The sequence below is a fragment of the Lepidochelys kempii genome, chromosome 10 (genome assembly GCF_965140285.1).
Source record: "Lepidochelys kempii isolate rLepKem1 chromosome 10, rLepKem1.hap1, whole genome shotgun sequence".
Classification (NCBI taxonomy): domain Eukaryota; kingdom Metazoa; phylum Chordata; order Testudines; family Cheloniidae; genus Lepidochelys; species Lepidochelys kempii.
This window is the reverse complement of record NC_136389.1, coordinates 85,019,711-85,044,731: the sequence shown is the minus strand read 5'-3', so window position 1 is coordinate 85,044,731 and position 25,021 is coordinate 85,019,711. Positions and strand designations below refer to the sequence as shown.

Below are 25,021 nucleotides of genomic sequence, written 5' to 3'. Positions count from 1 at the left end.
AGCCACACGGGCCACGGGGCTCGCCCAGGCTCGCATCCCGCCTCCAGCTCTGACCCTCCCCGCAGCCCCGAGCCAGCCTCCCCCGGCCGCTTCCAGCTCCCGGGCCCGGCTCGCCGCCAGCCCTGCTGAGCTGTCCACAGCCCGGGTGCTGACCCGGGCGCCCGCACCAGGAAACCGCCGCCGAGCCCCGAGGCGGCCCCCGGCCCTGCAGCGAGAGACCCGGGCCGCGAACATCCCCGGGGCCGCAGGGCTCCTGTCCCCTAACCACCGGCAGGGCGACACTGCAGGGGGCGGGGGGAGGGCAACTCTGTAGGAGCGGGTCACTGCAGGGGGAGGGTAACAAAACGGGGGGGCTCCAGGGGCCGCAGGGAGGGGCTGTGGCGGGGGGTGCAGGGGGCGCGGCGAGGGGCTGTGGCGGGGGGTGCAGGGAGCTGTGGCGGGGGGTGCAGGGGGAGCGGCGAGGGGCTGTGGGGGGGGGGTGCAGGGAGCTGTGGCTGGGGGTGCAGGGGGCGCGGCGAGGGGCTGTGGCGGGGGGTGCAGGGGGCGCGGCGAGGGGCTGTGGCGGGGGGTGCAGGGGGAGCGGCGAGGGGCTGTGGCGGGGGGTGCAGGGGGCGCGGCGAGGGGCTGTGGGGGGGGGGTGCAGGCGGCAGTGGCCGGGGGAGCAGCGAGGGGCTGCGGAGGGCGGTGCAATGGTGGGGGCCGTAGGGGGCGCGGGGAGGGGCTGTGGCGGGGGTGGGGGGGAGAGGGCAGTGGCCGGGGCTGCAGGGGGCGCGGGGAGGGGCTGTGGCGGGGGCGGGGGGGAGAGGGCAGTGGCCGGGGCCGTAGGGGGCGCGGGGAGGGGCTGTGGCGGGGGCGGGGGGGAGAGGGCAGTGGCCGGGGCCGCAGGGGGAGCGGGGAGGGGCTGTGGCGGGGGGAGAGGGCAGTGGCCGGGGGCGCGGGGAGGGGCTGTGGGGAGGGGGGTGCAGTGGCCGGGGCCGCAGGGGGAGCGGGGAGGGGCTGTGGGGAGGGGGGTGCAGTGGCCGGGGCCGCAGGGGAGCGGCTGTGGGGAGGGGGGTGCAGTGGCCGGGGCCGCAGGGGAGCGGCTGTGGGGAGGGGGGTGCAGTGGCCGGGGCCGCAGGGAAGCGGCTGTGGGGAGGGGGGTGCAGTGGCCGGCACCGCGGGGGTGGGGGGCAGGCCGCCTGTTGCAGGCTGGGGCGGGCAGGCGGGCACGCTGCACTCCTGAGCTCACTGCGGCTCTCTGTAATCTCCTCTCCTGCCCGCCCCCACCCCGCTGCGGAGCGGTGCCTGTTCCCATCACATCCTGCCTCCCTCCCCGTCTCTCTCCCACTCTCCGCGCCCGGCTCCAGCGCTCCCCGGCTGCCTCCCCGAGCTCCAAGCGCCCAGCTCCAGCGGCATGGCTGGCACGTTCGCCCGCGTCCTGTGCGCTCGCAAATCCGCCGGCCTCCTGGCCGTGGTGGGAGCCGGGTCTCTGGCCACCGGATTCCTGCTCACCCAGGACGCGGTCAGCGCTGGCGAGAGGCAGCGGCGCCTCTACCCGCCAAGGTACCGGGCGGGGCTCGCTGCTCGGCCGGGACCCTCCCTGGGCTCGGTGCCAAAGCTAGAGGGGGGCTTCGGTCTCCCAGTGTGGGGAGGGGGCGCCCTCGGAGCCAGGGGGAAGCGCCCTGGGGCGGGTGCGGGGGGCGCAGACGCTTTGGGGGCCGGGCGGGCTGCGCGGCTCTCCGGCCCGTGGGGGTTGGGGTGGGAAGGAGCCCAGCCCGGATCGCCCCCGAGAGGAGCCGGTCCCAGCTGGCCGGGTCCCTGCAGGCAGCGCAGGCTGCGGCTGGCGCCCCGAGCCATCACGTAGCTGCTGCAGATCTCGGGCTGCGCCTCCCCCGGCGGCTGCGGCGGAGAGGGACCAATGTCTGCCCCGGGCCACTCGGGGACTATCCCCAGCCCAGCTCCGCTGCGTCTCCCTCGGGGCAAGGTCGGTGCCGTCCTGGCTCCCGGCCGGGATGCTCAGGAGGAGCGCGTGGGGCCGGGGATCACCTGCTGATCCGGATGAAAGCGCCTGGACCCCCGGGCGCTGAGCCCTGCCCGCAGAACGCAGCAGGCGGGCCGGCTTTGCGGCTGCGGCTCCCGGCGCCCTGCTTCCTCCCCCCGCGGAGCCGCGCTGTGCCCCGGGCAGGCCGGGCAGCGCAGGCGGGAGCGCACCTGGAGCCGGACGGGACGGGGCGGCTCTCCTCCCCCGGCGCCTGCTGGCTGGCTGGGTCACCCGCCGGCTCCGGGCCTGGCCCTGCCCTCGCCTGCCCAGCGCACAGGGGCCGGGCGGGTGGCTGCGGCCCTGCGCCAGGGGCAGGGTCTGGCGGGCGCTGGGGACGCTCTGCGGGGAGGCTGGATCGCCGTGTGGGGGCTCGGCTCTGGCTGGAGGTTGCCTTGGCTGGAAAGCTCCTGGAGTGCGAGCAGGGGGCTGGAGTCCTGGCGGGCAGCGGCTGCAGGGGGCTGGAACCGTTTGTACTGTGGGGGGCTGAGAGCCATTGAACCAAACGGTAACCCTGTGGGATGGAACCACTGCAAGCCAGGGGGTGTAGCAGCCTCCCAGCACCCTCATTCCAGCACCTATGGGTGCTAGTGATTGGGGCAGGGGATCGGCCTGCGATTCCCCCCCCCCCTTCCACCCCAAGGTCTGCGGGTTACATCCTGGGTCCTGTGACCTTGGGCAAGGGACTTTTCTGTGCCTTGGAGCTAAGATCACCTCCTGCCTCAGCACAGGCCTCCTCCCTGCAGGCTCTGGCTGAGCCCACCGGGCTGCAGCAAGGTCTGTCCATGTTTCATGCTCTCAGGGCCCCTGGAGCAGCCCCTGGCCCTGGGAGTGGCCCTGGGGAGGGCTGGGCTGGGCCTTAGCTCCCAGGGAGCTGGAGCCCGGCTCTGAAGAAGCTGTGAGCTTTACCCTTGGGGGAGGACATTTCACAGGCTGGGCGTGGAGGTGGCAGGCAGCCTTCGACTCTTTGAGGGTTAGAGTAGGTGATCCCTCGGTCTCTTTTAACCCTCTGGCTCTAGGCTGGTAGCTGGAGCATGGGCACTATACATACTTTGAAAGGCACAGGCCCTGAGACAGCATGGGAAAGGCCCCATAGCTGGACAGAGCAGCCATGAGTTATCCACAGGGCTCGCTGCTAGGGTGACCAGATGCCCCAACATTAGGGGCTGTCTTATATAGGCAACTATACTCCCCCCCAAAGTATCCTGCTTTTCCACACTTGCTATCCGATCACCCAGATCATCCTATGCCTGGCATGTGTGCTCCTGGCCCGGCTTGCTTTCCCAAGAACCCTCTCCCCACCCTCACCCCTGCCCTCAGTAACTGGCCCGAGTGCTCCCACCCAAATCTCTGCCCCCTACCACCTTCAGCATGTCCGGGCTGTGTTTGGGGCCACTAGGGAAAGACATGAGTGATGGGTTGTGATGGGTGCTACCCATGGGAGCCCGCTGTGGTCAATCAGGGTGAACTGTAAACAGAATGGGGCAGACAAACCCCAGACGCTGGTGGATATTCCAATACTTAGATAGCACCTCCCTGGTTAATCAGACGTCCAAACAACGCAGTTCCCTTAAAGTATCCAGCCTCAGGTCTCCATCCAGACACACATGTCAGATATGATGGTGATCACTGAAAATCTTATTTCATCATATAAAAGAAACGGTTCTCATGACCCCAAAGGACCAAGCCCCAGACCCAGGTCAAATGATAACTTAGATCTTACCCCAAATACGCACTTATAGTCAATTCTTATTAACTAAACTAACATTTATTTAAAAAGAAAAGAGAGAGAGTGTTGGTTAAAAGATCAATATACAGACAGACTTGAATTCAATTCTTGAGGTTCAGATACATGGCAGAGATCAGCTTGTCGTTGCCAAAAGTCCTTTTAGAAATAGTCCATAGGTTACAGGCCAATGTCCATATTAAGGGTGACTCCAGTCAGTGACTGGGGATCTCAATCCTTATGGCTTAAGGTTCCCCCTCTTGAAACCCAAAGCAGATCTGAGATGAAGAAAGATCTTCTTCATCTCAGGTTTTTATACATTTCCAAATCTGCAAGGTTTTTATACATTTCCTGCAGCCTTTTGGCCTGAGAAAACAATCGGCTTCACTTTCCTTCTCCCAAACATCCTGGCAATTAGCACAGGGTCATTTATCCATTAAACAGTTAAGACACAGGTTACCACAACCTTCAAAGAGACATACAGACAATAATACTATGTCACTCAAGTGTCTTCCTAAATGTTAATATTCCTTTTTTGATCTTTGAATCAAAGCTACAGCCATCGACAAGACTTGTTTGCTGACATCACAAGACCTGAGCAAACATCTACTCTTCTGTCTCTAACAATGCAGACTTGCATTTCAAAGCTCTCTTCATTTCCATCTCTTCCTAACCAGTCTCTAAAGTTCGGCCATGGGTCAGGTCAGTCTGGGAGTTAATTAACTCTTTCTGGCCCTGTCACCTTTCAATGAGATATTAAATTACACTCATAACGTCACAGGGGTTCATTCTAATGTAGGAGGACTAAAGCAATGCAACGAAACACTGCCTGCTGACTCAAGAGCACAAGTACCAACCTCAGGGCAGGCTGTTAGGAACCAGGGCACAAACTCCAGACTGGCAGTGATTTCCGTACAGTACTTAGATTGCACCAGCTAATTACCAAATGTAAACCCCTGAGGCACTGTGACAGTAGCAGCCGTGTTAGTCTGTATCTGCAAAAAGAACAGGAGGACTTGTGGCACCTTAGAGACTAACCAATTTGTTTGAGCATAAGCTTTCATGGGCTAGAGCCCACTTCATCGGATACATAGAATGGAACATATAGTAAGAAGATATAAGTACTCCCGTTCTTTTTGAGCAATATTCTGGTTACCCAAGTCCCAAAGGACCAGTCACTTACCCCAGGTCAGTTGCACCTTAGATCTTACACCAAAGACAGCACTTGTAGTCAATCCCATACAGATTTACTAAATAGAAAAAGGAAATCAGAGCATTATTTACCAAGTTAAAGCAAGCAAACAGACAAATGAGTTAGTCTTGGTTTCTAGAGGTAATAGAAGCTTCTATAATCAGTCAGCTCTATTTGTCCTTTAGGGCTAACCCAACCTAAGTGGCTTGGGATCTCTTGCTTTTGCCTCAAGGCAACCCCCCCACACACATATTCCAAGCAGCAGGGATAATCAGTTCCTTCTTTTTAGGGGTTGTGTTCTCCTCTTCCCACATGCTTTCAGCTGCAAAGCTCAGTTGATAGGAGGAGTCTCTTGCTTGATGCATTTTCACCGAGAGGAGGCAGAACCATGACAAAAGTCTTTTGTCCTCTTGTTGAAGGTCCATAGGGAACTTCCAGCTGCAACAAGCCACAAGAGTCCATCTGGTATCGCTCAACCTTTCCTGTTGGGAAGGTCATAACACCTTCTGTTGAAGCTCAGCCCTTCACCCTAATTAACATCTCTCTGCTCCATGGGGATTGACACACAGAGGCCCCAACATTATAAGAACTTATTGGACATTGTGTTTTGCCATATGATTTTTCCAACAGCTGTCTGGATAGGTAGAGTCCCCCATTACTACCAGGCCTTGTGTTTGGGATATTTCTGTTATTTGTTCCAGAAATGCCTCATCCATCTCCTCTTCCTGATTTGGTGGTGCACAGTACACCCCTACCACAACGTCATGCTTATTTAACCCCTTTTTACACAGCTGGTCTACCTCCCACCCCTTTCTGGATCTTAGAAAGAGTGTATATGCTTGATGTACAATGCAACACCTCCTCCCTTTTTACCCACCTGTCCTTCCTGAACAAGCTATACCCCTTTATACCAATCTTCCAGTCATAAGACTTATCCCATCAAGTCTCTGTGATGCTAATTAAATCATAAGCTAAATGATGTACTAATACTTCCAGTTTTTTCCCTATACTTCTTTCATTTGCATATAGACATCTAAGATGTTGAGCAGATTCCCTTACTGATTTCTTTCTTGATGCTTCTGTTGTAATTTCCCATACCCTCCACCCCCACCCCAACATTCAACCCTCTCTTACAGTCATCTTTTTTATAGGCTTTTGTCATCTGTCCCCTTTGAACCTAGTTTACAGCCCTCCTTACTAACTTGCTAGTTGGTGCCTCTTGGTCTGCTGAGAAGAGGTGGGGTGCACCTGACCTTCCTTCCAGACCTGCATCCCATTGTCAAGGAAGTCAAAGCTGTCCCATCAACACTATCTGCATAGCCAAGCATTCATCTCCAGGAAGTGCATTTCCCTGCCTGGGCCCTTACCCTCAGCTGGAAGGATGGACATGAACACAGCCTGTGCCCCTTTGCTCTGGCCCCCAGAGCCCTGTAGTCACTACTGATCTGCTCAGGGTTTGTCCAATTGGAAGACCCAGACTCGCAGTGTGGCTGTGCAGCAAGGCTTATGAGCATTCATGTGATACTTTTGGAACTGTTAAATATTATGCTCATTGCTGGCTGAATTATGTGCCTCTTTATCTGTCAAAGAAAGGACAAAATCTTGCACCAGTTAGGGCACAAAAGTGACTGATCTCTGTAGACTACAATCACCTGGCTTTGGATAATATTCAGAGGCTTTCATTTTGGCTATTTCAGACCAAAGGATTAAAGTGGTATTATTCAAAGCCACTTCTTCATTTGAAAGCATTTTGTCAGGCTCACTCACCAGAAAAAAAGTCATCCAAATGTTTTGTAGATAAAGTTCCTTCTTCAGATTATAGCATCTTGGGTAGCACCAGCTAACGTTATTGTGCTGCATAAAACAATGGTGGACTTGCCTTGTCCATGCTGTGCCTGGACTGAAATTGCAGGACCATATATAGTGTTTCTCACCTTGCCTGTGGTGAGATGGCAAGATGTTTCCACATCTGAGGGAAGTAGGGCTTTATACCTTTGAAGGTGCTTAGACATGAGTTTTCTTGTTGTACATAAGATCATTGTCTCTCTTCAATCAGCTCAGAAAATGCCATATCACAAGTTGACTATTGTTGCAGTGTAACTGGATGGTTTTGCTTTATGATTAGTTTTACTAAAGTAGGAAGAAAGTCATGGTGAGTGATTTGATTGCTAAGGATGCAGTTTGTCTTTCCCAGATATTCTGAGCAACATGTCACCAGCTCCTCTCAGATTGTTCTCTCAAATGTTTCTATTTTATGAAGTTTGCCCTTGTGGGTTTCTCTCCGGCAAAGCACTTCAACAGGACCAGTTGCTGGAGGATGTGCTTGCTCAGGTGGCTATAGAAGTGGATGAACAGGTTGCTCTCTGACCAGATTCAGAATTTGTCTTTCCTGGGTTCAGTACAACTCTGACATGTGCCAAATTCAACTTCCTTGTGTATTTCTGAAAGCACCCCCCAGGAGAGAGCATTGAGAGAGCAGGAGAGAGCACATCATCTAAACTAGAAAACTCATCCAGCAGCCACCAGTAGAATTCACTTCTCCTGCTTTCTGCTGCTGGCATCACCAAATTCTGACGAGCACTGGTGGCTTTTGACAGTTTTGCCTTCTTTTCATTTTCTTGACAGATAACACATATTCAAAGTTTGTGAAGAGTCTCTCTCTTTGATGTAAGCTTTAAGGGGCTTGTATCCTCTATGTCTTCATATATTATAACTTCCCTGTTGAGGTAGAAGTCCCAGAGTATATTGTTATATTTCATTTTGTACAATATACAGATCTAAATTAGCACAAACCTGTATGTTAGTATCCAACTTGCTGTTTTTGTTTAGTTAGCACTTTGTTCCAAGTGCAATATGCAGCTGTGAATTGTCATCTCCAACCCTAATGCTGACCTGTGCATAAAAGTATCACTGAATTACAAAGCTAGTTTCTAGAATATTTCAAAGGCTAGTATTGCATGCATAGGCAATTACAAACTAAAACCTTTTGCCAGGCAGGCTAGATGTTATTTTGAATGGAGCAAAGCTTACAGCTGGAGAAGATTACATTAGAGAAGTTCATGTACATTTACATCTACCCACTACGCAGTACAAACTGAGAACATGTAATCTACAGCTACTGGTTCACAATATTCAGTGTGACACTGATCTGGTCAGCAAATTTCAGCTGAAAAACATAGAAAACTATTGTAATCACTCGTGAGATCCTTTGACAATTACAAATATGTGATGTGAAAATATTTCATGTTAGTATATTGCAAAATGTTGATATTCACCACTTTTGCCACGTGCTAAACAGCTTAACTTCTGAGAAAAAAACTTGTTGATGGAAAACCAACACAAATCTTTTGATACATTGTTTGGTAGTATTGACCCAAACCCCATATTAAGGTTTTGAAACTGACCAGTAATAACGGCAGTCACAATCACGTGGCAGTGTCTCTGCAACTGTGCAAAAAATGACTTTCATTTTGGGTACCATTGCTTCACCTCACCTACAGGCTTATGCCACCACTTGACAGCTCCACATCATACCTCATCGAAACATACATAACAGAAGCTTTCTAATGATCTATGATGGGAGGGGGGTGTACATGAAATTCCAGAAATAAGGTCCTTTGTTGAGAATTGCCCCATACCTATTGGCTTGGCCTTGCCTTGAACAGGACCCCAAAGGCTCAGAGACCACAAGCCAAAGTACAAGAACCCAATATGTATTATGGCTGAAAAGGAGATTTAACACAATCTCCTGATTTGAGGGAGTGAGTCAAGATTGTTTGGGGCAGGCAACCCTGCAAAGGTCAAATGGGGGTCCCCCCAGTATTCAGCAGCCAGTAACTGGAGCACCAGATGCCATGATGCTTTCTCCTAGGAGATTGACAGTATCATGACCCGCTTCGTACAGGAGTGCTCTGTGGCTGTGACGGACAGACAGTACACAATGAACAGGTGCCAGCAGGGGGCTCAGGAGGAGTGCTTGGCACAATCCTTGGGTTTTGTAGGACCAATCAAAACTTGTGCCCTGCAGATGGTTTCCTTCGGCAGCTCTTTACAAGTGGAGCCCTTAACACCTTACAAGAAGCTGTATTCTGCTGAAATGTCCAGCCCCAGCTGGAGCTGCTCAGGCAGCTCTGCAGACACTGAAAGGGCTGGGGGGCTCCCCGCTCTTCCCCTGGGGAATCTGCCCAGCTAGAATTCACAATGTCATGGGGAAGAGGCTGTCGATGCACACCTGGGACCAGCAGCGTGTGTCCGTGACAAGGTGCGTCAGGTTGTACATGGGGCAATAGCTAGCTTGTGGCAGAGGGCAAACACCAGTGTGAGGAACACTGGAACGAGCCAGGCTATGCTGCAGGGTGGGGCATGCTCTCCTTGGAGCTGAGGTGGTCTGGACCAGCTTTACTCCTGCCAGCCCCTACTCCTGCCAGCTTGAGGCAGTATGGGAAGGAAAGAGAGCTCAGCCTGGAGCAGACTGGATTTAGTCCCCCTATGGAGCAGTCAGCCTGTGGCCAGTGGTGTCTGCGCAGAGCAGTCAGCAGAAGCTGTCCCTCCCTTTCTCCCCACTCTGGATTCAGAGAAGCTGCAGGGCCTTGCCTAGCCAGAGGGCCCACTGTTCCCATGGAGGCGAGAGAGGCAGACACATTCCTGGGGCCCCACAGTGGAGGCGACTGCACTCACAGCGCTGTGCGTTGTATCGCATGCCGGGTGGGGGAGGCAGCAACAGAAGGGGACTGTGACTGCTACAGATACCCCTGCCCCAAGGGCAGCGCCTGTGCTGAACTGCAGCATGCTGCTCCCGAACACCAGGAACCTACCTCAGCGGGCCAAGGTCTGCTGAGCTCTGGCCCCCCAGCATCCAGCTCCCACCCAGCTTCCCTCCAATAGCCTGACGAGGCAGCCCTCGCGGGGCTAGAACACACTGTTTGCAGTGGGGCTCACCGGTCACCTCTGTGTGTATTTTCCTAGGAATGGGAATGCTCTGGGTACCTCTGTCACCCCCTGACTAGGATCAGAGCACCTACAATGGGGGCTGGGGACAGGGTATGCTCTCCAGGACGGAGACTGGCCCCGTGACCCATGGCAGCCGCTGTCTAGCACTGAAAGACTCATGCCAAGCCTTTCGCCCTTTTGTCTGAGCTAACAGGTGCTTGTCTCAGATTGCCCCATTAGCAGGAGGAAGGGTTCAGCTCACAGAGGCTGTGGCCAGGTGCCCTCCCTGCCAAGCCCCCAGTGAACACAGGAAAAGCACAAAGCTTCTCTAAGCCGAGAATGAGGTCAGGAGAAGAACTCTTGTTAAGCTGATTAAAAGTAAGCGTCTCCCTAATGCAATAAACTGCACCATTGGGAGCAGTTCTTGACAGCTGCAGATTGGGGTCACTGGCTCCTTCTCTGTCCTTCTGCGCGTCCCTTCCTTCCTGTCCAGACACCAGCAGCCAAGGTAACACCAATGAAGAAGCCAAGGGGTGCAGGGACCCAGGGGCAGTGGCTCACAGATCTATCCCTATTAGGAACAATCCATGTGCTTGACCCTGTACAAAACACACAGGATGTGGGGCCAGATTTTCAAAAGCCGTGGATGGCTAAAGATGCAGACGGGGGCTAGTGGGCTTGTGGAGAGCAGGCTGGACACCTAATTCTATTGACTGGAAGAGAAGAAAATATGGATCTGAGGAGAAATAAACCAGAATGGAAGCTCCCATATTCTTAAAGCCTTCAGAAAACCTGGGCTGGGTTCTCCTGCCAGAGCAGCCCCAGCCCCCTCTTTGCCCATTCTCCTCACTCCTGCCCTGCAGCCCTCCACTAGCCCAGCCTGGGCTCCCCTTTTCTTGCCACATGGATGGTGACTGGAAAGACGTTTATTCTGTTTTGCACCAGCAGCGAGCTCAGCATTGTGTGGGACGGGGAACACAGCCTCCACCCAGAGGTGCTTACACGGGGCAGGCCAGGGAGGAGATGGTTGTGTTTGCGCCTGGTGGAAGTGACTGGGGAGTAGGGGCTGAGCAGAGAGGGGTGGAGTCCAGCACCTCAGTGCAGGGAGGCAATTCCTGGCACGGGGCAGTGCAGGGGACGAGGGGCAAGAGTCACTGTGGAGTGTAGGAGAGAGTGAGGTGGAGCAAGGCCAGAGGAGGTAGCAATGGGACTAGAGCTGGAGGGAGGTGAGAGGAAGCCAGTGCCTTGCCTGGGGCCAGAGACGGAGATCCTTGGCATTCACATATGGGAAGCCACGAGCTTGCTGCTTCAGCTAGGCTCCCATCAGTCTGCAGGGGCCAGTAGTGATCTTGGCCGACGTGGTATTCCCGCCACTGCGGCCTCCTCTCCACTGGGGGTGGAGGACGTGGAAAGCCGAGAGGGAGCAGATCCCAATGCCCTGACACACGAGCAGGACACACTGAAATCCAAAAAGGCCAGTGCTCCAGCCCAGAGGGTTAAACATTCCCCATATTCTGTTCTCCCCACAGCGCCGAATATCCAGATCTCCGGAAACACAACAACTGCATGGCAAGTAACCTGACCCCTGCCATCTACGCCCAGCTCTGCGATAAAACCACCCCCAACAGCTGGACCCTGGACCAGTGCATCCAGACAGGCGTGGACAATCCTGGGCACCCCTTCATTAAGACTGTGGGCATGGTAGCAGGTGATGAAGAGTCCTACGAGGTGAGCAGCTGCCAGAGCTGCAGAGCAACTCAAAAGCGTCGCATAATAATCTTAGCAGCACAAAAACCCCCAGCCTCAGCCAGACAGCATCTCACGCCCCCAGCACTCACGAGCCCTGCACCATCACCCGTAGCTTGAGCATGCATCTCCTTGGCCTCACCACGCTGTGACCTCTTACCGTCAGACATTTACCTGATGGAGAATAGCATCTGCAGGGAAATGGGCTCCTAGCCCTCCTGCTTTAAGGGCCCAGGGGTCACCAGCTGGGGTCAGGATGACCTGCCCATCTCCAGAAAAACACTGCACAAGCAGGTGCATTATGGGACATCTGATCCTTCCGGACACACCCCAGCACTGGGCACTCTAAGGGACCCGATGGGGCTCAAGAGGCGGGGCGGGGGGAGAGGGGAGGGATTCCAGCCCCTTAACGTGGAGTCCAGTAGTGAGCTGGACGGGCCATTGGCTGCTCCTTCAAGTGGTTCCTGGTTTATTAGAATCTGGGGAACTTGTTCTAAACTAGTGGCATGTCTGCCTTGTTGAACATTAACCTGTACCAACCACTGGTGCTGGCCAAAGGGCAGGACAGAGGTATTCACATGTGCTCCTTCCCTGCCCTATATTCTGACCCCATAAACCCTCCCCACATCCACACCCACACAGGGCTTCCCTTTCCTGCCCTACATTCTGACCCCATAAACCCTCTCCACACCCACACCCACACAGGGCTTCCCTTCATTCTGACCCCATAACTACCACCACCCCCTGGTCACCACACATGGCTTCCCCCTTTCCCCCCACTCCAGTCACCACATGGGGCTTCTCTCCCCCACCCCAGTCACCACACAGGATTTCCCTTCATTCTAAACCCATAACCCCCGCCCCAGTCACCACATGGGGCTTCCCCCCCAGCCCCAGTCACCACACAGGGCTTCCCTTCATTCAAACCCCATAACCACCGCCCTGCCCCAGTTACCACACGGGGTTCCCTATACTCTGACCCCATGAAGAAGTGTGGCCTCACCGGGTGCACCCCCTGATGGCTGGGTGTGGCACAGCTGTTCTGGTTCCTCGAGTGGCTCTGATCCTGTGATGGATCACAAACTAAATGTGAGTCACGAATATGATGAAGTTGAAAATAAGCTAATACCATTCTGGGGTGTATTAACAGCAGTGTTGTATGTAAGACATGGGAGGTAATTGTTCCGCTCTGGTGAGGCCCCAGCTGGTGCACTGTGTCCACTTCTGGGCACCACATCTAGGAAAGATGTGGACAAATTGGAGAGACTCCAGAGGAGAGCAACAAAAATGATAAAGGTTTAGAAAACCTGACTTTGGTGTCACTGTGGATAGTTCTCTGAAAACATCCACTCAATGTGCGGCGGCAGTCAAAAAAGTGAACAGAATATTGGGAATCATTCAGAAAGGGATAGATAAGACAGAAAATATCATATTGCTTATATATAAATCCATGGTATGCCCACATCTTGAATACTGGATGCAGATGTGGTCGCCCATCTCAAAAAAGATATATTGGAATTGGAAAAGGTTCAGGAAAGGCCAAAAAAAAATGATTAGGGGAATGGAACGGCTTCTGTATGAGGAGCGATTAATAAGACTGAGATTTTTCAGCTTGGAAAAGAGACAACTAAGGGGGGATATGATTGACGTCTATAAAATCATCACGGGTGTGGAGCAAGTAAATAAGGACATGCTATTTACTCCTTCTCATAACACAAGAACTAGGGGCCACCAAATGAAATTAATAGGCAGCAGGTTTAAAACAAACAAAAGGAAGTATTTCTTCACACAACGCACAGTCAATCTGTGGAACTCCTTGCAAGAGGATGTTGTGAAGGCCAAGACTATAACAGGGTTCAAAAAAGAACTAGAGAAGTTCCTGGAAGATAGGTCCATCAGTGGCTATTAGCCAGGATGGGCAGGGATGGTGTCCCTAGCCTCTGTTTGCCAGAAGCTGGGAATGGGTGACAGGGGCTGAATCATTTGGTGATTACCTGTTCTGTTCATTTCCTCTGTGGCACCTGGCATTGCCCGCTGTCAGTAGACAGGACACTGGGCTGGATGGACCTTTGGTCTGACCCAGTCTGCCCGTTCTTATGACCTGTGAGGAAAGGTTAAGAAAATGGGGCATGTTTAGTCTTGAGAAAAGAAGGCTGAGGGGGACCCGATCACAGGCTTCAATTACGTGAAGGGCTGTTATACAGAGGATGGGGATCAATGGTTCTGCATGTCCACCGAAGGTAGGACAAGGAGTGTTGGGCTTAATCTGCAGCCAGGGAGATTTAGGTTAAATATTAGGAAAAACTTTCTAACTCTCAGGGTGTTTAAGTTCTAGAACAGGCTTCCAGAGGTTGGAAGGAAGGTTGTGGAATCTCCATCACTGGAGGTTTTTATGAGCAGGTTGGAAAACACCTGTCAGGGCTGATCTAGGTTTACTTGGTCCTGTGTCAGCACAGGGGGCTGGATATGATGACTTCTTGAGGTCACTTCAGCCCTTCATTTCTATAATTCTATTATTCTAACCCCATTACCCCCCACTACTTTAAGGGATGTCCCTAAACTCTAACCCCATAACCCCCCATCACTGCGCAGGCCCCCATATTGTAAACACATGCCCTCCACATCACTGCCTGTGAGTGCCCTACACTCTAACCCCATAAACGCCCCCACCACTGCGCAGTGAGCCTACACTCTAACCCCATAGCCCCCCACTGGCAGGGGTTGCAGCAGGGGGGTGGGGAGGTAGACACGGAGGTGGGAGGGTGCACTGGGGCTCTGGGGGTTGCAGTGTTTTGGCTGCCCAGTGGGGAGGAGGGAGCCTGGCTTGGTTTAGGGCATTGCTGTGTTTTGCTGCCACAGCTTCATTTCTGTCCCAGGCAGAGTCTTTGCTGCACCATCTCTGAACTCCCCTGGGTTCCTGGCCTGCCTGTGCCCTGTGCATTCGCCCAGTCAGTTTCTTCTCTGTCCCTGCTCTGCAATCCCTGTCTCCACTGGCCTCTCCCTGGGAAGAGGCTACAGCTAAGCTACAATGCCTGTGCGGCCCACAGGCCCATTGGGTGGAGAGAAGGTCAGCATTACAAGATGCACTGGACCTACATGGAAGATGCACTAGGGAGCACTCGGGCTGCAGGACAGTGCTGCAGGGACAGGCCATCTCCCCTTTCCCTGCACTGCTGGGCCGGGCACAGAATGGAGAGTAGGCCTATCCCCCAGCAGGCAGATGGCCCCCTGCTCCCCATGACTCCTCTCTAATCCCTGCCTTTTCCAGGTGTTCGCGGACCTGTTTGACCCTGTGATTCAGGAGAGACACAATGGTTACAACCCACGGACCATGAAACACCCCACGGACCTGGATGCCAGTAAGGTGTGTAACACCCTGGGGTCAAACGGTGCCAGAGGGCCAGGGCTCACTGGTGTCAGGTAATGATTCCAGCTGACCTGACCTCTGCAGTGTCCCCAACTCCCTTATGGCCTAACCTGTATCTAATAGTGTTGTGTCAGGTGTCATTGGAAAACCGATAACACGCTGAGCAACAATAATCTTGCATGGAGCATGTACCATAAACACCCAAGGGAAAGAAAATGGGAAGGAACTATGGCACTATGGTATGGTTCAAGCCAACAGGCCTGGCAGTGAGTAAACAGGTGTTTGCCAGACAAAGGAAAGGCTGACCTCCTCCCTCCAGGTGCAATCACAATTAATAATCACCGTCAAGTGGCCGTTCACTGGCCTATCGGAGGCTGTAGGGACAGATCGATTTGTGTTGTAGAAAGTAGCAGTGAGAAGACACCAGTATGGAGTCTTCTCCATCAGACTCCATGGCACCTTTCCTGCAGCTGGGGCATGGGACCCTGAGAGGGGCCAGTTCAATAGTTCACTGGGCTAGCAAAGAGAGGGCAAAGAGTCCCCAGTGATCGTTCACTGAAGAAGACAAAGGAATTGAGCACATTGAACTTTGTGGGAACCCCTCCCACGGGGGAGGGTAGCCTCTTGCTGGAAGGACGTGTGGTAAAAATCTGACCTTGAACCAAGGCTGGAGTGGTGGTAAGTCTTAGTCACTACAACGTGTTTTATTTGCTTGTAGCCATTTCTGATTTTATCCCTTACACTGGAACTCACTACAACCGATCTTGTGATTAAATACACGTTTTACTTGGAGTCTAGGCCAGCCCAGTGCTGTGTTTGACTTGAGGTGCTTGTTAGCTTCAGTTAAAGCAACAAGATGCTGCGGTTTTGTCTCTTCAACAGACCAACCAATCTTACTACTCCTCTGAACGTTCCAGGAGAGGGCTGGACGCTTCAGGGCAGACAGTTTTGAGGAAATTTGGGACTGGGGGGACTTGGTGAACAGTCACCAAGGCTGGTGGAGAACAGAGAGTGGCTGGGGTGTAACAAACCAGCTGCTGGATTCAGAGTTGCGGGCTTGTCTGCTGGCCAAGAGGGTCCAGACAGGGAGCTACAGCATCAGAGCATTTTACGGGGTTACGGGACAAGCGGTGAGACAACCCCTCACTGGTCTGAGTTGTACCCCAAGCTGTCATCATTTCGTAGTCAAACAAGATTTTCACCTGGCTTGCTGTGTGGACTGAAGTTTTCCACTCTAAGCACTGGTAAAACCGTGTAAGTGATTGCCAAGTGCCCAGGCTGGGAGCAGTCAGAGAAAGGTTACAGGGTTATTGTGTGTATTTTGGGTACGAGAACTACAGAACAAAGGACATTTAAAATGAATGCTGGTGAAACAGCCACGTAGCTGGAGCTGGCTAAGGTAGGAAAGGAGCAAAAAGCCCTAACAAGAGATGCTGAGAAAGCAGCAGGAGAATAGCAGAAATAGGAACCAGAACAAAGGGAGGGAGAGCATGAATACCAACAATGGGACATGGACAGCGGAGCCAAAGAGCGCTAGCAGCTGTGCACCAGTGAGCCCTGGAGGCAGTGACAAAGGAGGAGGAGAGACTGCAGAGCCTGGACATGAGGGGAAGCCGTGGACAGAGCTCACAGGTGCTCTCTCTCCCCAAGGAGCACCCAGCTGGGAGGTTCATAAGGGCCCAACGTTCCGTAGCAGCTACTCGGGGCAGCTTTACATGTTTTTAATGGAACGGAAATTACACAAGCTTTGAACTATGGGGAATTGACAGAGGCCGCACTGCAAAGGCTCCCGGTGGCTCCTGAGGTGAGGAGAACATTTTGAAACCTCAGAATGAAGGACAAGCTGAGTCCTAGAGACCGTGTGTATAAACCATGTGGTTTGATGAAAACGGGGGCAAGGGGAAGGAGGCAGAGGGCTGTGAACAGCTGTTTGATCTTTTTGCACAGGAGCAATGTTCTGAAGAAGCCAAACAAGCTATTTGGGATAAATCTCTGGCCTGTCCCCAAAACAGCAACTCCGGCTGATTCCTATGTACAAGCCAGCGCGGCCAATGAGCGCAAGCCACAGAGGAAAGGGCAGAAGCCCAGTGTTAAGTGAGGGGGGCATTTTGTCCCTGGGAAGAGAAAGGGTGGTTGGGAGTCCAGGCACTCACCTCCCCAGTCTTGCTCCCTTGCTAGAAACCACCATCACAGACTCCCTCTTCAGGAGAACAGTCCAAGAAGGTGCTACCAGAAATAATGGCCCTAAACTAAGAGAAGATAAGCCCACACCCTGCCCAACCCAGATCACTGCAGCTGTCATTAACACAGAGAAGCCTGCAGGGCCCCTCGTTAATTTTGTGAGGCCTGACTCAGAGAAAGTGGCTGTGGAATTTATGAACGTTACCAAGGTGAATGGCAAAGAATGCATAGGAGAAGGGACCCAGTGCCCAGATTTCTCTGGCCAGGGAAAGCATGGTCAGAGAGACTGGCATGTTACCTGGCCGGGAGGTAGAACGTCTGGCATTGGGCAGATATAAAATTCCTATACCTCTGGCTAAGTGGGAAGGGTTAGACGGGGTGTTGGACTGCATTCCTATGGGAATGCTGCTGGGAAATGCCGGCTGACCTGTGTCTCAGGCTGTGAACGTCGGACCCTATGGTGAAATGGAATATAGTTCTGGGACCCCGAAGGGCATGGGGAAGACCCAGACTGCTTGGGGGAGGGAAGACATGTCTAGCTCGGGCTAGCAGAAGAAAGCAGTGTGCTTTCGGGTGTGTGTGGGGGGGGGGCATGGAGTGGAGGAAAGTCGCTCACATTCAGAGCTGGGAGTTAGTACCTAGGACTGAGGACACTGTCCCACTTGTCAGCTGCCAGAGTTTGCAAATGAGCAGAGGGCAGATTCTGCTGCAGAGTGCACAAGGAGCTGTCCTGGAGGGGAACCCACCAAGGGGAAAGTTGGACAGGGAAGCTCCCGTAGGGAAAGCCGAAAGCCCTGGGAAACCTTACAAGCACCTAGTTGTGCAGCCCAGCCCTGTGGGCAGTTAATGGTGCTAGCCCATAACTGCCCTTTTGCCGGTTTGCACCCCAAAATGTGACATACAGGCACAATCAGAGCCCAGTACCCCTGGCACAAGAGAGGACACTGCTCTAATCCCCAACTGGGGAGAATGGGAAATAGAGGGCAAAACTCCTGGCTCCACCCACTTATCATTATGCCCCACCCACACATAATGAGACTCCACCCACTCACCCTGGGGCATGAATCTTTTGGCAAAAATAATCAGCAGCCCAACACTGGTTCCAGGCAGGCACTGGCTGCAGATGCTGGTGCAGTCCTGGGGGGGCAGGGGAGGGGGAACACATTGTAACCCCCACATCTCACCCTCTGGGGGGCTTTTCAGACAAGGACTGACCCAGCTCCTACCAGCCAGCATTGGCTTCCCTTCCCCACCCCATCTGCCCCTCACTGATGACCCAGGCTCGCTCCCATCTTGGGGCTCTCACCTCCCACAGCCCGTTTCTACCCCCAGATTAAGTCCGGCTACTTCGATGAGCGCTATGTCCTATCATCGCGCGTCCGGACGGGGCGCAGCATCCGCGGGCTCAGCCTGCCCCCTGCCTGCACCCGTGCTGAGAGGAGAGAGGTGGAGAAGGTGACTGTGGATGCCCTGAGCGGCCTAACAGGAGACCTGGCTGGCCGGTACTATCGCCTCAGCGAGATGACGGAGAAGGAGCAGCAGCAGCTCATTGATGTGAGCAACAACACGGGGCCCAGGGCTGCCATGGGGTGATGGGGGACACACACATCAGGGCCCCCCTAGGGAGTGGGGCAGGGCCAGGGCCAGCCATAGGGCTGCTGGAGGCTGGGGAAGGGTATGACACAGATGGGCCAAAACTGGCAGGTGCCCTGGAGAAAGAACCCCAGAAATAGTAGCTCAGCTTCTGCCCTTTTCTTCTCCCTGCCACTGCCCCCATCCCCTTCCCGCCCCCTGTCCACCTGCCCTTCACACTCCTCAGTGGCTGCCCCTGCCTGCTCCACCCAGGTTCCCTGCCCTGCACGGCAGATGGTATCCGTGCAGGCCGGCTAGGTGCTCTCCTCCCAGACCGTGCGCATGCTTGGGCACAGCTGCTGGGATCTAGCTGGCTCCTCAGCGGGCTGCCTGCAGAGGGGAACAACGCAGCCATGCTGCTTAGTCCCAAGGGCCACGGACCCTGCAGCCCAGCACCTCCTGCGGCACTTCCTGCTCCTTGTCTCCCTAGGATTGGCCTCATGGGTGCTGCCAGCATCCTGCTGGGCCCTGCAGCCTCTGGACCCGGGGCAATTCCGGGCAGATCCAGCCATAGCCTCTTGGGGCTCCAGAGCAGTTCCAGCCCCGGAGCGGACTCTAATGAAGGGGATCCTTAGGGACAGCCACTGTTGATCTTGCTGGGAGTTGGCCCTGCCCAGTGATTACAGCACAGATTGCCCCTGATGTTTCCAGCTCCGAGTGCAACTTGCAGGCCCCAAAGGCAGCTGCATCCGCCCTGCATTGGGGAGCTGACCAGAAGGGCAACAGGGGAGGGCAGAGGCCAGAGCTCAGGGTCTGGGTAGGGTATCCCCTGGGAACGGTACTTGTGGGTGTCTTGCTCACACCCCACCTCCTTTCGCAGGATCACTTCCTCTTTGACAAGCCCGTCTCCCCCCTACTGACAGCATCAGGAATGGCCCGGGACTGGCCGGATGCCCGAGGAATCTGGTATGGATCCACTGCTTTCATCTGGACTGCTGACACCACACAGCCTGTGGGGCAAAGGGGCCTGGCAGAAATACCAGTAGGACTCCAGGCACTGCCCTTAGCCAGTTGCCATGGCCACACAAGGCAGCACAATACCCACAACTACACCTCCTATTACCCTCCCCCATTCCTCTCCACACACACCCCCTTATAGCCACTTCCCTCTACAACCAGCCCCCCATAACCACACGGCCTCCACCCGCCCACCATGACCACATCCCCCTCTCTACAACCCCCCTCCCATCATCTTTCTCATCCTCCTCCATACACCCAGTTCAAACACTCCTGAGGGCTGACTTTATCTTCAAAGAGATCAACTGGAAGTTATCTCAGCCCTTCAATGTCACTCACTCATTAGCAGGCAGGTTTCTAACCCGTTAATCAGTCTCTGGGCTCTTCTCTGACCCCCTCCAACTGATCAACATTCTTCTTGACCAGTGGGCACCAGAACTGGACAGAACTCCACCAGTGCCAGATACAGACGTTAAAAACCCTCTCTACTCTGATTTGAGATTTGCCCGTTTATGCATCCCAACATCGCATTAGCCCGTTTGGCCACAGCATCGCACTAAGAGCTCTTGTTCAGCTGACCATTCACCAGGACCCCCACCTCTTTTCAGAGCCCCTGCTTCCCAGCAGAGTCCCCTAGTCTGTGAGCATGGCCTAGGGTCGTTCCGACATGTTTACACTTGGCAGTAGGCAAATGCATGTAAACTCATGCCCCACACATGTCTCATACCCCTGCTGCCCCCGCCCCTTATAACCAGGCCCCAGCAAGGCGCTTGCTTTTCCAAGAGAAATCGTTTGTGGCTTGTTTGTGCTGTAGGAGCCAAACTTGGCTCTCCCCAGACCCCTTAGCCCAGAGATTCTCACAACCAATTTTCTGGTGGCCTCAAGGTGTGGCCGCCAACCCTTGCTGGTGGCCGCTCTGACAAACCTCTCTGTGCCTGCCCTCTGCAACCCTTCAGAGAGAGCCCATGGCCCCGGGGAAGGTGGGGGGGGAACTCACCAGTCACTTGCAGCGTCCCAGGCTCCCCATGCCCTGGGCAGGTTGGAGTGGGGGAGCTGCCTGGGGAGCCCCAGTGACCAAACACCATAGCCACCTCCGTGGACAAGAGCCGCCTCCGGTGCCGCACACACTGGCCCCTCGTGTCTCCAGAGGCCCTGCCCAGAGCCCCGGGGAGGCTGCGTGGTACAGGGCGTCGACCCTTGCTGGTGGTGCCAGCACAAACCCCAAGGTGGCACATCCCACTGCCTCGGGAACAGCTAGTCAGGAGCAATAGCTGTGTGCTGCCAGGAGGGGACGCGGCTTTGCCCCCCCCCCCCAATCTCTGCCCATGCTGTGGAGTTTTGTGGCTGCAGACAAATGCGCTGGTGGCGGTGTTTGAGACACGCTGTGTCACGGAGTCCCTGGGCGATGCTCTGGAACGGCTCCCCATGAAGCCAGTCAGGACTCTGGGGCAGTCGCCTTTCTGTGAGCAGCCTGTCTTCAGGACACACAGCTCCCCCGGCTCCACCTTCCTGGGTCTGACCTCGGAGCATTCAGCATCCTCTGCCCCTCCGTGCGCTTCCCCCCAGCGAGTCCGCCCAGGCGGGGTCCTGGGGAAGCCAGAGGGTCCGGCACCCCAACTTCGCAGTCAGACGTGACTCTCAGCCAGCCAGTAAAACAGAAGGTTTATTAGACGACAGGAACATGGTCTAAAACAGAGCTTGTAGGTGCAGAGAACGGGACCCCTCAGCTGGGTCCATTTTGGGGCCAGTGAGCCAGACAACCACGTCTGCCCTTCACTCCATGTCCCAGCCAGCCCCAAACTGAAACTCCCTCCAGCCCCTCCTCCTCTGGGCTTTGTTCCTTTCCCGGGCCAGGTGGTCACCTGATTCCTTTGTTCTCCAACCCTTTAGCTCTCACCTCGCAGGGGGGAAGGGCCCAGGCCATCAGTTGCCAGGAAACAGGGTGTCGGCCATTCTCTGTGTCCAGACTCCTGCACACACCGGCCCTCTAGGGCTCTGCAATGATCATACACCCTTACCCCACCACCTAGATACTTAAGAACTGCCTAGGGGAAACTGAGGCACCCCCACACTATTCAGAGGAAACATTAAGAACAGTCCCACTTCGTCACACGCTGCCTTAGGGAGTGTCCCCACTGCACTTACACACCGTGGCTGGCCTGTGCCCGCTGGCTGGGGCTGTGGGACTGTTTAACTGCAGTTTTCAGAGTAACAGCTGTGTTAGTCTGTATTCGCAAAAAGAAAAGGAGTACTTGTGGCACCTGAGAGACTAACCAATTTATTTGAGCATAAGCTTTCGTGAGCTACAGCTCACTTCATCGGATGCATACTGTGGAAACTGCAGAAGACATTATATACACAGAGACCATGAAACAATACCTCCTCCCACCCCACTGTCCTGCTGGTAATAGCTTATCTAAAGTGATCACTCTCCTTACAATGTGTATGATAATCAAGGTGGGCCATTTCCAGCACAAATCCAGGATTTAAGAGAACGTCTGAGGGGGGTGGGGGGGTAGGAAAAAACAAGGGGAAATAGGCTACCTTGCATAATGACTTAGCCACTCCCAGTTTCTATTCAAGCCTAAGTTAATTGTATCCAATTTGCAAATGAATTCCAATTCAACAGTTTCTCGCTGGAGTCTGGATTTGAAGTTTTTTTGTTGTAATATCGCAACTTTCATGTCTGTAATCGCGTGACCAGAGAGATTGAAGTGTTATGAATGTTATAATTCTTGACATCTGATTTGTGTCCATTTATTCTTTTGCGTAGAGACTGTCCAGTTTGACCAATGTACATGGCAGAGGGGCATTGCTGGCACATGATGGCATATATCACATTGGTAGATGTGTAGGTGAACGAGCCTCTGACAGTGTGGCTGATGTTATTAGGCCCTGTGATGGTGTCCCCTAAATAGACATGTGGGCACAGTTAGCAACGGGCTTTGTTGCAAGGATAAGTTCCTGGGTTAGTGGTTCTGTTGTGTGGTGTGTGGTTGCTGGTGAGTATTTGCTTCAGGCTGGGGGGCTGTCTGTAGGAAAGGACTGGCCTGTCTCCCAAGATTTGTGAGAGTGTTGGGTCATTCTACACTTTCCATTGAATGCATCCGATGAAGTGAGCTGTAGCTCACGAAAGCTCATGCTCAAATAAATTGGTTAGTCTCTAAGGTGCCACAAGTACTCCTTTTCTTTTAACTGCAGTGTAGCTGTCAGGGTTTGGCTGCAGCTGCTGGGATCTAGCTGGCTCCGTTCCAGCAGGGGCAGGATCAGTGCTCTCGGCCCAGACGGCGTGCAGGCTTGGCCTGGTTGCTGGGACCTCGCTGGCTCCCCAACGGGCTAGATCAATGCTTTCCTCCCGGATGGCGGTGCCACCTGCAAGCCAGAGCTGGCCCAAGAGTCTCCCACCGTGAGTCTGTCACAGGGGCTGACCCTGGCTGGGCACCTCCTGCCTGTGGGCTGCCCAGCATCTACCCAGCCCAGCTGTGGCTCTGGATGCTGACAAACTGTCCTCTCCCCCAGGCACAATAATGAGAAGACCTTCCTGATCTGGATCAACGAGGAGGATCACACCCGCCTCATCTCCATGGAGAAGGGTGGCAACATGAAGCGGGTCTTTGAGAGGTTCTGCAAGGGCCTGAAGGAGGTGAGCGCAAGGACGCCCCGGCCTGACCCTCCCGGTTTGCCCAGTGGAATGGCCCCCTGAGGAGTAGGCTCAGTCCACAGTGCCCAGTGTCAGTGGCTCACACTGGGGGGCTGCTGAGCCCCAAGTCCTGTAGCAGCCGGTCCAGGCTTTGTTTGGGCAGTGCTGGGAGAGCTGACCGGGAGGCTGACCTGCACTTGTTCCTTGGGTTCCAGGTGGAGAGACTAATCCAGGAGCGAGGCTGGGAGTTCATGTGGAACGAGAGGCTGGGCTACATCCTGACGTGTCCGTCCAACCTGGGCACTGGGCTGCGCGCAGGGGTCCACATCAAACTGCCGCTGCTGAGCAAGGTACAACTGCAACTGTAGCTGCTCAGAGCAGGGCTGAGCCTAGGGGCAGGTGGTCAGACCTCACAAAGCCAGGAGAACAGCCATTGAGGGTCCCGGGATTTGGGGCTTCTCTCAAAGTTGGGGGACAGGTACAGCAGCTGCTTGGTGTGAGGAGCAGTGCAGACAGCTCCGTCTGACACAGATCCGAGGTGGCCCTGGGCCCAGCCGCAGACCAGATTGCGTCCCATCTCTGGGAACAATCCCTATGGCAGGGCTTCCCGCTTCAGTTCCCTGCGCACTCCTCAAAGGGCCCTACAGGGAAGAGACTCCCCCCTCTCATTGGCTGGGCTCCCCGTCCCACACCCAGGCCTGGTAGCCTCTCCAGGCTCCTAGCTCCAGAGGCCCCAGCCCTGCTCTCCTCGACTGCCTCAGCAGGGACCCAGTCTCCCCCGCAAGGCGTTGACCCAAGGCCTCTCTGCGTTTCCAGGACACCCGATTCGCCAAGATCCTGGAGAACCTGCGGCTGCAGAAGCGTGGGACGGGCGGGGTGGACACAGCCACCACCGGCAGCACCTTTGACATCTCCAATCTGGATCGCCTGGGAAAATCTGAGGTACCTGCCTGCGTCAATGTTCTGGCAAAGCCTGGCACGGGAGGGCACTGCCAGCAGGGTGGGGGCAAACTGCAGGCCAGCCGGCTGAGGGAAGCGCTGGGCTCCTGGCCCACGGACGGAGCCAAGCGCAGGGCTGTGGAGGAACGAGGGGGCTGTGCTGCTGTCTGGCACTGGGGGCCTAGGCTGAGCTGCGGGTGCCGCCTGCGATTACCACAGCCAAGGGTGTCTCGTGCTCGTGGGTGTGCAGGGCCTGCATGCCCAGCGCCTTACAGGAGCCAGGCCCTGCTCGGGGAGGGCTCAGCCAGGGGGCGGGGAGGGCTACCAGGGAAGTGTTGTGTGAGCCCGGAGGGCTGCTGGCTGCAGCCGTGGCCCCTGGGCTGCGGGAAGAGGCGGTGCCTGACTCAGGCTCTGTGTTCCTACCTCAGGTAGAGCTGGTGCAGCTGGTGATAGATGGAGTGAACTACCTGATCGACTGTGAGCGGCGGCTGGAGAGGGGCCAGGAAATCCGCATCCCTTCGCCTGTTCCTCAGTTCAGGCACTAAACCATCCCTGGAGCCCCCCCTCCCCCTCCCTGGAGCCTGACCGGTCCTGCTGGCCATTGTGTTACCCCAATGCACTGCACCAGCCGCCATAAACCTCTGCGGCTCTAAGCCTGGCTCTGGCTGGTTCTTAGCCCCCAGCATCCACTGGGG

At 55.0% G+C, this 25,021-nt stretch overlaps 1 protein-coding gene across 1 annotated transcript; it reads left to right on the top strand.

The window, feature by feature from the left end:
- The first annotated feature begins 1,186 nt into the window (after positions 1 to 1,186).
- Positions 1,187 to 24,979, top strand: CKMT1B (creatine kinase, mitochondrial 1B). The gene is made up of 9 exons (XM_073304625.2): positions 1,187 to 1,542; positions 11,394 to 11,592; positions 14,879 to 14,974; positions 18,491 to 18,712; positions 19,611 to 19,696; positions 23,267 to 23,390; positions 23,603 to 23,737; positions 24,204 to 24,329; positions 24,755 to 24,979. The coding sequence occupies exons 1-9, from the start codon at positions 1,394 to 1,396 to the stop codon at positions 24,869 to 24,871; spliced, it is 1,254 nt and encodes a 417-aa protein (XP_073160726.1). The 5' UTR covers positions 1,187 to 1,393; the 3' UTR covers positions 24,872 to 24,979.
- Positions 24,980 to 25,021: the final 42 nt, after the last annotated feature.